The sequence below is a fragment of the Suricata suricatta genome, chromosome 6 (genome assembly GCF_006229205.1).
Source record: "Suricata suricatta isolate VVHF042 chromosome 6, meerkat_22Aug2017_6uvM2_HiC, whole genome shotgun sequence".
Taxonomy (NCBI): Eukaryota; Metazoa; Chordata; class Mammalia; order Carnivora; family Herpestidae; genus Suricata; species Suricata suricatta.
Genome location: NC_043705.1, coordinates 45352454 through 45366143, shown reverse-complemented (window position 1 = coordinate 45366143; position 13690 = coordinate 45352454). Strand labels below are relative to the sequence as shown.

General features: G+C 44.5%; 1 protein-coding gene across 1 annotated transcript in view; it reads right to left on the bottom strand.

Moving 5' to 3' along the window:
- SHISAL2B (shisa like 2B) overlaps positions 1-3477 on the bottom strand; it is an 18462-nt gene extending 14985 nt beyond the window's left edge. The window contains exon 1 of the mRNA XM_029942315.1: positions 3237-3477. Coding sequence (XP_029798175.1) covers positions 3237-3427 — 191 coding nt within the window. The 5' untranslated portion in view covers positions 3428-3477. The remainder of the gene's footprint in view (positions 1-3236) is intronic.
- Between the last annotated feature and the right edge of the window lie 10213 nt (positions 3478-13690).

Below are 13690 nucleotides of genomic sequence, written 5' to 3'. Positions count from 1 at the left end.
TCTCCCCAACTCTCTTTCCCTCTTCCCCTCCCCCTGGTCCTCCATTAGGTTTCTCTTGTTCTCCTGTTAGGCCTATGAGTGCAAACATATGGTATCTGTTCTTCTCTGCCTGACTTATTTCACTTAGCATGACACCCTCAAGATCCATCCACCTTCCTACAAATGGCCAGATTTCATTTTTTCTCATTGCCATGTAATACTCCATTGTATATATAAACCATATCTTCTTGATCCATTCATCAGGTGATGGACATTTAGGCTCTTTCCATGATTTGGTTATTGTTGACAGTGCTGCTATGAACATTGGGGTACATGTGCCCCTATGCATCAGCATTTTTGTATCCCTTGGGTAAATCCTTAGCAGTGCTATTGCTGGGTCATAAGGTAGTTCTATCGATAGTTTTTTGAGGAACCTCCACACTGTTTTCCAGAGCGGCTGCACCAGTTTACGTTCCCACCAACAGTGTAGGAGGGTGCCCATCTCTCCACACCCTCGCCAGAACTATAGTCTCTTGATTTGTTCATTTTAGCCACTCTGACTGGCGTGAGGTGGTATCTCAGTGTGGTTTTGATTTGTGTTTCCCTGATGATGAGTTATGTTGAGCATCGTTTCATGGGCCTGTAGGCCATCTGGATGTCCTCTTTGGAGAAGTGTCTGTTCATGTCTATTTAGATCAGAGTTTGCCCTCACTTGGTGCACTCTCTTCCAAGGAGTAGGCTATCTGGCTTTGGCAACTCTTCTTTTGGGTTTGTTTGCACCAAAGCTGACTTTAGTAGACTATATGCATCAGGGAGGGTTAGGACTATGCACAGACACATGGGAACATAATCCACTTAATTAATATTATCTGCTACACAAGGCAGTGAGGCAGCCAGACATCCAGAGAGATTCCTGACATGAGAATGTGGGTTATTAAAATAAAATCTTCAAAGTGAAAAAGTACTTTGGTCAATTTAATAGTAAAATTGTCAATTTAATTAAATTCACGTATGGCATGAGCTTTTAACGTACACAATTTAGAACACCAGCTGTGTGATTGGAAGAAAAAAACAAAAACAAAGCATTCTATTTCCTGTTTTCTATTATAATAAAAGAAGGTTCTTCATAATCTTCACAGTCTGTATCACAGTTCCACTTTATAGAAATGTTGCTTGATGTGTACAGAACTCTAGGGATAAATATGGGACTCTAGGAATCAACTACAGCATTCATTTTGACAAATACTTCTTGAACTTGTGCATTGCCCTGTGCAATACTATTGTCTTCCAGGTCCTGTAGAAGGTTACCAAAGGAAACTCTAAGAAAGCAAGGATTTGTAAGAGGAGAAAAGATGGGAGTGGGCCAGGCACAGAAAAGGGAGAATTCTACTTTGCTCACAGAACCGTGATGGTGGTTTGCTTTTCAGTCCCTGAGAGATGGTCTGAGGCTGCCATCACATTAATGCTGCAATTCTCCTACTTAGCAACTTTGCTTACCTGGGAATAGCTGTACTGTGCCTTTCTCCAGCAGCTACAGAATCTCAGAACAAATGCTAGTGACCTTGGGAATCGTTTTCGCGGTTGGACTCTCTTAAATTAGGGTGGAGAGCAAAGAATATGAGGGGAGTGAAGCTCTGAATTTTTACCTCCCTGTTGTGTTCTCAGAGCTCAAACACTAACAAGCACCCCAGGTTTAACATTGCCAACTGATGCCATCAGCTGAAATAATTTTTACATTTCCTAGGAACTAAGCTGCACTGCCCATTTTGTCCATGCTGAGTGAAGACCCCAGCAAGGTGTTCAGTCCTGGTGCTCTCATAAACCTTAGGAAGGCTTTCTATCCTCTGTTGCCTGTCACTTTGGGACTATACAGAGATCTGAGAACCCCAGGCACTTTTCCAGTTGAGTTTGACTTAAGAGTTGCCGGTCTCTCTTGGGGGTCTGCCACCATTATTAACGCCTCCAAAAACTCAGAGCCGGTTACTATGTTACTTTCCAAAAAGCCAGATAATATGCCAATACAATACTGATTACTTCTCCAAATAAGAAGGATAAGCTGCCATTTTCTGAGATTATGCCCCACCGTGGCACAACGATACAATGTTGTTAGATGGACTTATTGTTCGGTGACACTCTTTTTGGGACTTTTTTTAAGCTTGCAATACATTTAAAAAATTATTTTACTGTCTCGAGAAATAGCATTTAAAGTCATTTGCTGCAGACTCGCTCTGTGTGACAAATTCTGGATCATGCTAGAGAATTAGAGAAATAACACTCTTCCGGCTTTCTGGCAGAGTCTCTCTCTTATCAGGCTTAAGCTAATTGGTTTGTGAGACACAATTGGAAGTGGGTTTGGAGACATACATTCTCCAGGCAGAATGAAACAATGGAGGTCAGAGGTTACAGTCTTTTGGAGTAAAAGGAGGGGCACATTTCACCATGAAGATATCTGCATAAATACTAGGTGGAATAAGTAAAATTCCCATCACAGGAAACAGGCAAGAAAAGCCCCACCTGAGAGAGTCGCTTGTCTTTTTAAGAAATGGCCAAGTGGCTCAGGCATTAAGGGGTGCCCTGACGAGGTTCTACACAGGGTGTATTACGGGCAAGTAAAACTTTGTCAGTGGGCCTCCAGTTCGGTTCAGGGTCAATGTCAGATCATGTGAAGAGAGCACATTATAAAGTTTCAACCTCTTTACACACACACACACACACACACACACACACACACACACACACGGTTTTTAATTTCTTTTTGATTCCTTCTTACATCCAAAGAGACTTGAAACACTCTAATCTTTGGTTAATACCTTAAAATGAGTCCCAGAGCAGCGCCCTTTCTAATCAATTGCGCCAAATGCCCAAACAAATCAAAAAGAGAATGAAAACCTCAAGGTATCTGCCTGTCTTCTCTCTGCCCGCAGAGCCCCCAGCCTGGGACCGGTCCCCCGCGGGTGTGAAGCGCGGGCTGAGCGGGCCCCGGAGGCGGCACTGGGTGCGCCCCGGGCGCACAGTCAGCGCTCCTCCCGCGCCCGCCTGTCCCGGCGCCACAGTCGTGCCTTGGCCGGACTGGGGCAGCACCAAGCGGGGCCCGGGGCCCGGCGGAGCTCCGACTCGGGGTAGCTTTCTCTGCGGGTCCCTCAGCCGCCCTCGGAAGCTCCGTGTCCTCCCGGAGAGACCTGACCGAATGCGCGACCCTCCCACTGCCGGGTGGCACAGCTCGTGGCCTCCCCGGGGCCCGCCGCCCGCCGGCCCACCTGAGGCTCCACATGTAGCTGTGCTTGTAGGGGAAGTAGCTGCCCGGCTCGCTGCAGCAGTACTTGAGGTCGGCGAAGCCGCAGCAGTAGAGGAGGGCGGCCCCCTCGCCGCTCCGGGGACACTCGAAGGGCTCCACGAAGCTGTGGTTGAGGCTGTAGTAGCCCGAGCACACCCGGCTCGCCGCGCCCATCGCGAGCGCCTGAGGACAGGGGCACCCGAGACCCCGATCTGCCGTCGGACCGCGCGGGTCTCGCACCGCCGGGCCGCGGACGCCCCTCGGCCCGGGCTCGGCGCCTGCGATCCCGGGTCTGTGGGACTGTGCGGCGTTCAGCCTTCGCGCGCCTCCCTGCGCTCTCTCCTCCCCCTGTCCACGTGGCGACTGGTCGCTTTACGCGCGCTTCTCCCTCTCGCTACTGAGTGGCCCTTTCATCTGCAGGTCGTCGACCCTGTACCGCTACTCCCCTGTCCCTTCATGGGCTTTCTTCACGCTCCCCTGACTCTCGCCTAGTTCCCCTCACTTCTTTGACAGCCCGTGGAGCTCAGCGGGCCCCACTCCAGGCCAGAGATTTCGCCCCAAGGAAAAGTGGAGGTGTCACATGTGTCTGCCATCTGGGCAGACGCAGCCCAAGTTGCCGTTCTGCCTGCCCAAGGACAGGGCAGGTTGGTTCCAGGCAAACAGAGCAGGACCGGGGGAGCCTTTACCCCTCCTCCGGCCACTGACCCAAGGAGCTGCATGGTGGGCAGAAAGAAAAGGCACTCAACTACCAGGGGGCAGGTGGTGGTGAGGCTTACTCCGTCTTCTCTGAGAAGCACACGTGAAACATTAAAATTTGGCAATTAAAAAAAAATCAAAGGCATAAACAAAAATCTTTCACCAACAAGCTAGCCGTGCATTGTGTATTCTGTTAGACAGCTGGCAAAGAGAAGGGCCGGCAAGCGATTCAGGTAATGACAGCAAGGAGTTTCTGCAGAGGCAGCAGAAAGAGGGGGAGGCAAAGGAAATGCGGAGAAAGAGACCTTTGTCAGTTTTAAAGTGCTGCAGAAATTTCTCTTGTTCCCTTTTTGTTTGGCATTCTCACTTAGTGATTCATTTGTTCACAATGCCTTTTAAAGTAACCGTAGTAATGGATGCCTGCTGTAATAAGTCAAACACTATCTTGGTGTATAAAGAAGAAAACAGTAACAGCCTTAAGGTGGGAGAGGAGGTGATTGTAACATTCATAGAATTTGTGAGACAGAACAGTGTTCCTTCCTCTTCATTTTCTGCTTCTTTCCTTTGGCCAGGGTTGATTGGATGTTGGTATTATGAACCTGCTGGGTATTTTTATATGCCCAGAAATATTCTTGAGCCGTGTTCTGGAAGGCGGTTAAGTAACTTGGACACAGTTGGAGTCATTGGAGTTTGCTTTGAACCTTGTTGAAGGAACCAGAGCAGACTGGAGGACTGAGTTGTTCCCCATCACTGAGGTGATGCTCTTCTGAACACTCTACCTCCATACCTTGTGAGTCACGAGACTCATCGTTCCCACTGGTGGAAACAAACCATTCCAGGCCTTGTGACAGCTCAAAGCGGGGACCTCTGTTCCTTTCACTGAACTCTTTTCCTGCTTTCCAGTCGTTCCCTGACAGCCATGTGCTGATCAGTACCCTGCTGGAGTCTCAAGGAGATCTTCCAGTGATGCAGTTCTCTCTCCCTGCCTCTCTCTCTCTCTAGCTCTCCATTCTGTTCTGCTACCTCAAGCCACCATGACTTCCTGTACTACCAGCTCAGTCTTTGGCCCCAGGGAAAGCACTGGGCTCTTGTGGGGCCGCTCTTGGGGCTGCAGTCTGGAGGCTCTCCAGGCAGCGCGCTGGCACAATCATGTCTTACCCTGTCTGTTTCTCTGCTCTTAGGGATGGATCATTGTCCTGCACTCCCTGAGATCCATGTTCAGAACCTATTGTCTCTCTGTTCTCTGTACTTAGTTTTTTGTCTGTTTGTTTGTTTGTTTTCGGGGCAGGAGGGTTCATTTTGTCTTTGTTAAGCCGTTTTAGCTGATGTTGGCTAGGCAACTGGACCTGATCTATGAGAGTCCAATGAAGTTCTCTGCCCTCGAATTGGGATTCTGCCCTGGGTACAGGAATCCACAGGAAGCTAGTGAACAAGACAAAATGAAGCAGGAGGAAGGAGCCCAAAAGGGTGGAAAGAATGTTAATGGTTTTGCAATTTTCTGTGCTAGTCCTTTTTCCCCCAAGATCCACTTATATTCCTGCCACTGTGATTTTGGGGACATCCCTGGCTCCTTAGAGTAAAATCCTCTTTCTGATTTTCTTGAAGTGCTTTCAAATAGGTTTCCACTACTTGCGCCCAAAGGACTCTAATCCATACAGTAGGTCTTCAGGCAAAGGCAAGGCAATCGAAAGGCAAAGAATGGAGCTCTTTGACCAATGGAGAATGTTCTGTTAGAAGGAGAGGCTTTAGTTCCCACAAGTGGACTTTTCTTCCCCATGTGCAAGAGGAATAGAAGTCTTGAGATGAAAAGGATGAAAATTCTTTTGGACAGCAATGCAGATTGTCTCAATAAAATATGCTGAAGTTTTCCTGGAGCATGAGACACCGAGGTGAAATGTGAGTGACAAGGAAAATGGAAGAGATGGAGAGTGAATACTGGGAACCGTGTCCAGGTCACAGAGTGGAGCCCAAGGATTGGGCATCTCCCTGAGGGCCTAGATTTGGTTAGAAGTTTTGGCTTTCTCATGGAACCAACTCATCGGGCCATGTGATTTTCTCTGACACTGAACGGTCAGTAGTTGAGAAACAGGAGCAGAGAAACGAACAGTAGAATTTGTCAGAATGATTCTTGGGCTGTGCCCTGGCCCCCGATGCCTCTGTAACCACAGCAGCACCTTGTCCGTCTCCACCCCTAAGTACACACCAGAGACACATGAAAACACACGGGCAGAAAGGCACGCCCTCAGCTGCTAAGCTCCACGGAGCTTGGAGTGCCTTGAGGCTTCTAAAGTTCAAGTAAATAAAATAGCTTTTTAACACATGGGGCTTGAGGGCAATATCAAGACTGAGGCTTTCAACAACACCAGTTCAGAAAATGTGTATGTCTTGGTTGAGTTGCCTGCTGCTAGGTCTCCTGTGACGAGTCCCCAGCTCTTGGCTTCCAGGCAAGAGGGGCTCTGGCAGCCAGTAGGGGTGGGGCCGGCCCAACAGCATAAGATTGCCATAAATTATACTTCTGATTGTCCTATATCTCACTGGTTCTCAACAAAGGAGATACTCCCCATTAGGGAATATTTAGGGAATATCTGGAACTAAGGGGACAGTTTTGGTTGCTATCATGACTGAGTGCCCTGCTGACAATGAGGGATATAGGCCAGGGATGCTAGACATCCTGACATCCTACAACATCTACAGCAAAATGGAGAACTGTTGGCGATTTTCCAATGTTCCCCAGGACATTCACAGAGATGAAAACTGTATTTGTACTTGCCGCATCTACAACCCGTTCCTGTGTTAACAAATAAAATACAACGTTTTTGTTGAATTTTCCAGGAATGTAACGACCATGTAATTTGAGGGAATGGTTGTTCATTGTTTTGTTTGGAACTTTACCAAGAGTTCTTCACTCTTTCAGCAAATCAGGTACCACTGGTAATGTTGCTGGAGATTTTGCATTTGAGTTGCCAATACTGCACACGGTCTGTGCCTACCTGCATTTGTGCTGTCACTCTGTAAGGGAGCTGTTGTGGACACGTTATTGGTGTAAATGTTATGTCTCTTGGTATAGTTGTGCTTGAGCACGTCCACATAGAAATATATATTTCATTATATGTTGCATTCCATTTATTTCTTCTTTATACCACAATGAAGGCATTGTATATACATATATATTGTATTAGGTTGCTACGGCCACCATAACAAACTACCACACACTGAGTGGCTTAAATAGTAGAGCTTTAATTCTTTCAGAGGCCAGAAGTCTGAGATCAAGGTGTTGGCAGTGTTGTTACTTCCCAAGTCTGTAAGGGAAGGATCTGTTCTAGGCCTTTGTCCTTGGCTTATCGCTGGCCATCTTCTCCCTGGGTCTTCACATTGTCTTCTCTCTATATGTATCTGTGTCCAAATTTCTTTATCTTATAAGGACACCAGTTATAATTAGGGCCCACACCTATGACCTCATTTTAACCTAACTACCTCTTTAAAGACCTTATCTCCAAATGTGGTCACATTCTGAGGTACTAGGTGTTAGGACGTGGTCATGTGAGTTTGGGGGATACAATTCATCCCATACAATTGGCAGTGTAGGTCCATTATACTATGTATAAGTTTCATTTCAAAATAGCAAAGGGAGAATTAGAAACATCTTACAAAATGGGGGACACTGAGCCTGATAGGGTTGAGAGCTACTAGTATACTCCATCAGCAGGACCATGGCATATGGTATGTCTCAGAGGTGAGTGTTAGTTCTTATCTCTGATCTCCGGCCCAACCCAGTTCACCCAGAACTTGCATGATGGAAAAAAATGGAAGGAGATTGGGAATAGCAATCATCTGGCTATTGGGTAAAAGCAAGGCAAGTGTTCAAATGAAGCTGATGAGGCTGTGGGGGAAAATGAAGAGGCCAGATGAGAGCTTTGCTCAAAAGCCTTCAATAGATCCTTGTTGCAAACCCACTGTAACCAATGCCACTCTACTTCCCCACTTCATTGTTATGTAGACCATCTCTAACATGCTCTTCTGCTCTGGCAAATCAGTCTTCGTCCTCCCTCAGAAACATCTTCATGTATATTTCCATCCAGGAGATACCTTGAATGTCTTCTTTCTCTTGAAATCTTCATCTAAAGTCCAGCTACAGATCCTCTCACCATCCAGCTCTCTGGAACTGCTAGAATAGGACAGTTCCTAGATAGAACGGAATTTGAAAAGCAGGTGGCAGAGCTGAGGTACAGAAAGAAATGGGGTCCTTTCTCCACATCAAGTCACTGGCATGAGGTTTCTGTTAGAAGCCAATTAATTACCTGTATTGTCTAAGCCTCTTTGAGTTTGGTTTTCTGTTTCCTAGAAGCAGAGATATCTTAACAAATACTATGCCCCTTGAATATTCCTCTAGAAGAAGTTATAGGAAGAAAATGAACCTTCTGCCATTTGGGGGAACTGGTATGAACCCTGCTGTCTGGCCGTAGTGTGGTTTGGAGGATCAGAGCAGGAAGCACTGTGCCATGGCTACCGATTCTTGTGCCATTAAGGCCTGGTTTGGGAGCTTTAATTAGGAGCTCAGCAATGCATATTTTAACCAAGTTTCTACTGCAAATGACAAGAGCAAACAGCAGTGCCTTTAGTAAAGCACCCATTACACTGAAAGCCGTGTGACTAATTTTATAGCTTGCACACAGAAGTCAGACACAACAGCATCAATGGGAAAACAGCATGCAGAAAAATGAACCAAGACCCCATCCTTAACCACACACAAAAATAAACTCAAAGTGGATGAATGACCTAAACATAAGACAGGAAACCATCAAAATTCTGGAGCAGGAAACAGGCAACAGACTCTTTGACCTTGGCTGCAGCAACTTTTTACTTGATGAGTCTCTGGAGGCAGGGAAATCAAAAGCAAAGATGATCTATTGGGACTTCATCAAAATTAAAATCTTCTGCACAGTGAAGGAAAGAATCAGCAAAACTAAAAGGCAACTGACAGAATGGGCAAAGATACTTGCAAATAACATATCAGATAAAGTATTTAGTATTTAGTATCCAAAATTTATAAAGAACGTATCAAACTCAACACCCAAAAAGCAAATAATCCAGTGAAGAAATGGGCAAAAGATACGAATATACACTTTTCCAAAGAAGACATCCAGATGGCTAACAGACACATGAAAAGATGCTCAACATCACTCATCATCAGGGAAATACAAATCAAACCACAATGAGATCCCACCTCACACCTGTCAGAATAGCTAAAATAAATACCTCAGGCAACAACAGAAATTTGGTGAGGATGTGGAGAAAAAAGAACTTTTAGCACAGCTGGTGGGAATGCAAACTGGTGCAGCCACTCTGGAAAACAATATGGTGGTTCCTCAAGAAACTAAAAACAGAACTACCCTACCACCCAGCAATTGTACTACTAGGTATTTATCCAGGGGATACAGGGGTGCTGTTTTGGAAGGGCACATGCACCCCAATGTTTTTGGCAGTGCTATCAATAGTGGCGATGTATGAAAAGAACCCAAATGTCAATTGATGGATGAATGGATAAAGAAGATACACACACACACACACACACACACACACACACACACACACGCACACAGTGGAATATTACTCAGCATTCTAAAAGAATGAAATCATGGCATTTGCAACAACATGGATGGGACTAGAGGGTATTATGCTAAGTGAAATAAGTCAGAGACAAATTTCATATGATTTCACTCATATATGGAATTTAAGAAACAAAACAGATGAACATAAGGGAAGGGAAGCAAAAATAAGATAAAAACAGAGAGGGAGACAAACCATAAAAGACCCTTAAATATAGGAAACAAACTGAGGTTTGCTGGAGGAGTGTTGGGTTGGGGGGATGGGCCAAATGGGCCAGAGACATTAAGGAGGGCATGTGTTGGGATGAGCACTGGGTGGTACATGTAAGTGAAGAATCACTAAATTCTATTCCTGAAATCGTTATTACACTATATGTTAACTAACTGGGATTTAAATTTTTAAAAATTAAAAAAAAGAACTAGGATTTATTCTAGTTAAAATTTGAAAATGGGAGAAATCAATTTTCTAAGAAAAGAGAAAAACGACTTTAAATGCTAATAATATGGTTATGCTCAATAGCCATAATGCTTATGCTACATTATTTTGTCATATTTTCATTATGTAAGCATACTCTACAACATACGAATGTGTGCATATATGTATATAAGTTTCTTTTTAATTTTGTAAGGACAGACACCTTCTAATAATTGTGACTTCCTCTAGGGGATGGAGTAACCGATAGGCACTCAAAAAAGACCTAAGTTATATGACCACATCCAGTATGGAGTGTGAGAAGGGAGAGGAGGCACCTGAGGATTTGTGGCCTACCTCTATTAGTGGATTATTTTTATTTTTGTTAATATATGTTCATGTGTGTATCTGCTAGAGTCTCAGAAGAAATAACCCCCCCATTATTGAAAGAAAGAAAGAAAGAAAGAAAGAAAGAAAGAAAGAAAGAAAGAAAGAAAGAAAGAAAGGGAAGGGAAGAAAGAAAACTAGCAACATCAGACGTCAGACAGCTGTGGAGCACCACTGATGTGGAATTGGGGAATGGCAGTGCACCCCATCAGCAACCTAGTTCAGGAAGTTATCTAACACTGTCTTCACTCCCGTGCGTGGCCTTGCAGTAACCACTCATTACCTCCCACTACAAGATCCCAACCGCATACACACAAAATGGATGCTAACAGTTACCACGAAGTGACCATTCTGCATGTGCCAGGTGCTGTCATGACCGCTTCACATGTATTGTGTCAGTTAAGCCTCAGGATTTGCTCCTCTTCAGAGATGAGGAAACTGAGGAACAGAAAAGTTAAGGTCCCGTGGCCAGTAAGAGGCAGAGTAGGAATGTAACCCCTGCTGTCTTTCTTAACCCCTGTACTACTAGAGCCTTAGCCTGTGAGCCATACCTCCTTTTCTGCTCCTGGACCCGTCCAATGATTTGTGAAAGGGTATGCATCTGTATACTCTTTTTTTTAAAGTTTCTTTATTTATTTGGAGAGAGAAAGAGAGAGAGAGAGAGAGAGAGAGAGAGAGAGAGAGAGAGAGAGAGAGAGACTCCCAAGCAGCCTCCATGATCTCAGCATGGACCCCAATGTAGGGCTCAAACTCACGAAACTGTGAGATCATGACCTGAGCCAAAACCAAGATTTGGACACTTAATCAACTTAGCCACCCAGGCATCCCTCTGTAATCTTCAATACATCAAGATCTTCAGATTTAGTTCATGGAACCAGCATTTCCCAAGGACAAAGTTGCTGGTCAGTCTGCCAAGGCTCTGTCCTATATGTATGGCAGGAGAAATCAGACCACATCAGTATTTACTCAAAGATTCTGCTCTTTGTCTGCAGATTTCATAGGTCTGGGAGTCAAGGACTGGGGGTGGGGTTTCCTGGCCAGAAGGTTTGGGTGCCTCGGAGAGGGATGCCCTTACCAGGAGAAATAATTGTGTTTTCTATGTAGTGGGTCCTGAGACTGCTCCTTGGTCCCCCCAGATTCTTCCTCCTTCCTGGGGAACATTCTTTCCTAATTCTCCTCCTGGAATAAACTGTTTGTGTGCTTTAAAAATTTTTTTAAAATGTTTTATTTATTTTTGAGAGAGAGAGAGACAGTGTGAGCAGGGGAGGATCAGAGAGAGAAAGGGAGACACAGAATCCAAAGACAGGCTCTAGGCTCTGAGCTAGCTGTCAGCACAGAGCCCGATGTGGGGCTTGAACCCATGAACCCGAGATCATGACCTGAGCTGAAGCGGACCCTTAATCAACTGAGCCACCCAGGCACCCCAAACTGTCCGTGTTCTTAACGTTGGTTGTATTTCAAGTGTTGCTACCAATATTCAAACGTTTATAGGCATCTCATAGGTCAAGCCTAACCTAAGCCACTGCACCAGTACTGTGGAGGTGACATGGGTGTCTCAGTGGGAGCAGAGGGTCACTGTGGCAACAGAGGTGGCATTAGGTGGCTTCAAGGCTTTTAGGTGCAGTGGAGATCTTGGAGTGGATAAAAGCTAAGAGGGCTTATTTGCTTGCAGAAATTAGCTGGCCCTCTGAACTCATCTATTAATAAATGCAGGTAATTGGGAAGATGGGAAATGACTGAAATAGTGGAGCTGAAGCCAAGAAATGCTTTTCATTACCATTTATAGGGCATTGAAGGATGGTACCACCCAAGCAGACATGGGTTGAGTACTTTTCGAGCCTGGAACACTTTTGGTGACTGCCAAGTTCAAGAGGGAAAAGAGAACACTTTTTTTTACCATGCCTGGATAAAGCTTTCTGATAAGAGAATTATTTAGATTTAAAAAATTGTTACTAAGTCCTGGAATAGATTTATTTTATAATATTTGAAAATTTTACTACCCTGTGTTTTACCAGGAGAAAAAGCTAGAAATGCTTAGATTCTTTGTTTAGAAAAATAAAAACAAGGGCTTAAGCACAATATATCATTTATATTAGTCATACTATGGCAATATTGTTATAATAACTGATACAAATTTACAGCACTCAGGTAAGAATCATTTCTTGAAATCAAATGAAATCTGTTGCAAACACCAGTGTAACTGGTGGGATATTTAATCCCAGTTACGTTTTGGGAGGCCTTTTCCTCCCTTCCTGGTATTGGAAATGTTCTGGCGAGATTATGCAATTCTAGACAGTTCATGAGTACCAAGAGTGGGCTGGTGGGAACAGTCTGCACCTGGGTCTGGCAATTTGGGGGTGCGTTTTTATAGGTGATTAAGAGTAATAATAGTGCTGATTGAAAAGTTGTTCTTATCATCGTGCACTGGCAATTTTAAACAACTGGTGATAGAAAGTCCTTCATGAAACAAATCTCTGTGGGTATAAACTCTAAACAATTGGTTTAAATACCTTTGAGTGCTTATTAATTGGCACTTTTTACCCCTTATCCTGTAATAAATATTTCCTTCTGCATGGACTTCAGTTGGAAGAATCTTCAGTTATTCAGTTCATCTCTGGTCCCCACCACACTGCCGTGGATATATCAGTCATACACATTTGTGTAGCTATAAATTTTTAAAGATTAGGAATCATTTGAGTGAATCCCTGTGATGCTCCACAGTCCTGCACTTTTCTGTTTAAGTAGATTCGATCCCGAAGAAGCAAAGATAACACACTGATTATATAGAAGAAGGAGCAGAATGTCAGCTACTTCAATTCTTCCATTCTATATGACAACTTGAAATTTGTATTTGTGTTTAAAATTTAAAACAGTGAATCAGAGGGCAAGCTGCAGTGCATCATGTTTTCCTTTGGTTAAAGCCTCTTTATCTGCTGGATTTGCATAATAGCTTCCAAATTGAAATTTTGTATTTCAAAGTAACGTTTGTTTTGAAACTACAGAATGAATCATCAAGAAAATAGTTATTATTGTGTGATTAGTTCTTGAAAAACTTTGGCGTATGGATGTCCAAAAAAAAAAAAGAAGAAGGTTCAGCTTCTGGTAGCAAATGTGCTACCTGTTCCCCTGGTCTGTGTTCATTCCCCTATCGGTGCCATTGTTCTTGGCAGGAAGGTCTGTTTAAGGGTGGCGAGTCTGCCCAATGCAGTCACGGGGGCAGCTTCCGTGGCTCCTGGGCATGCGTGTACTGCCCGTTGGTACAACAGCCCTGCCTGCCTTGCTGTTGGCATAGTGGGGACCATCCGTGACTGTCATCCGTCTCCGTATTTTGCCTTT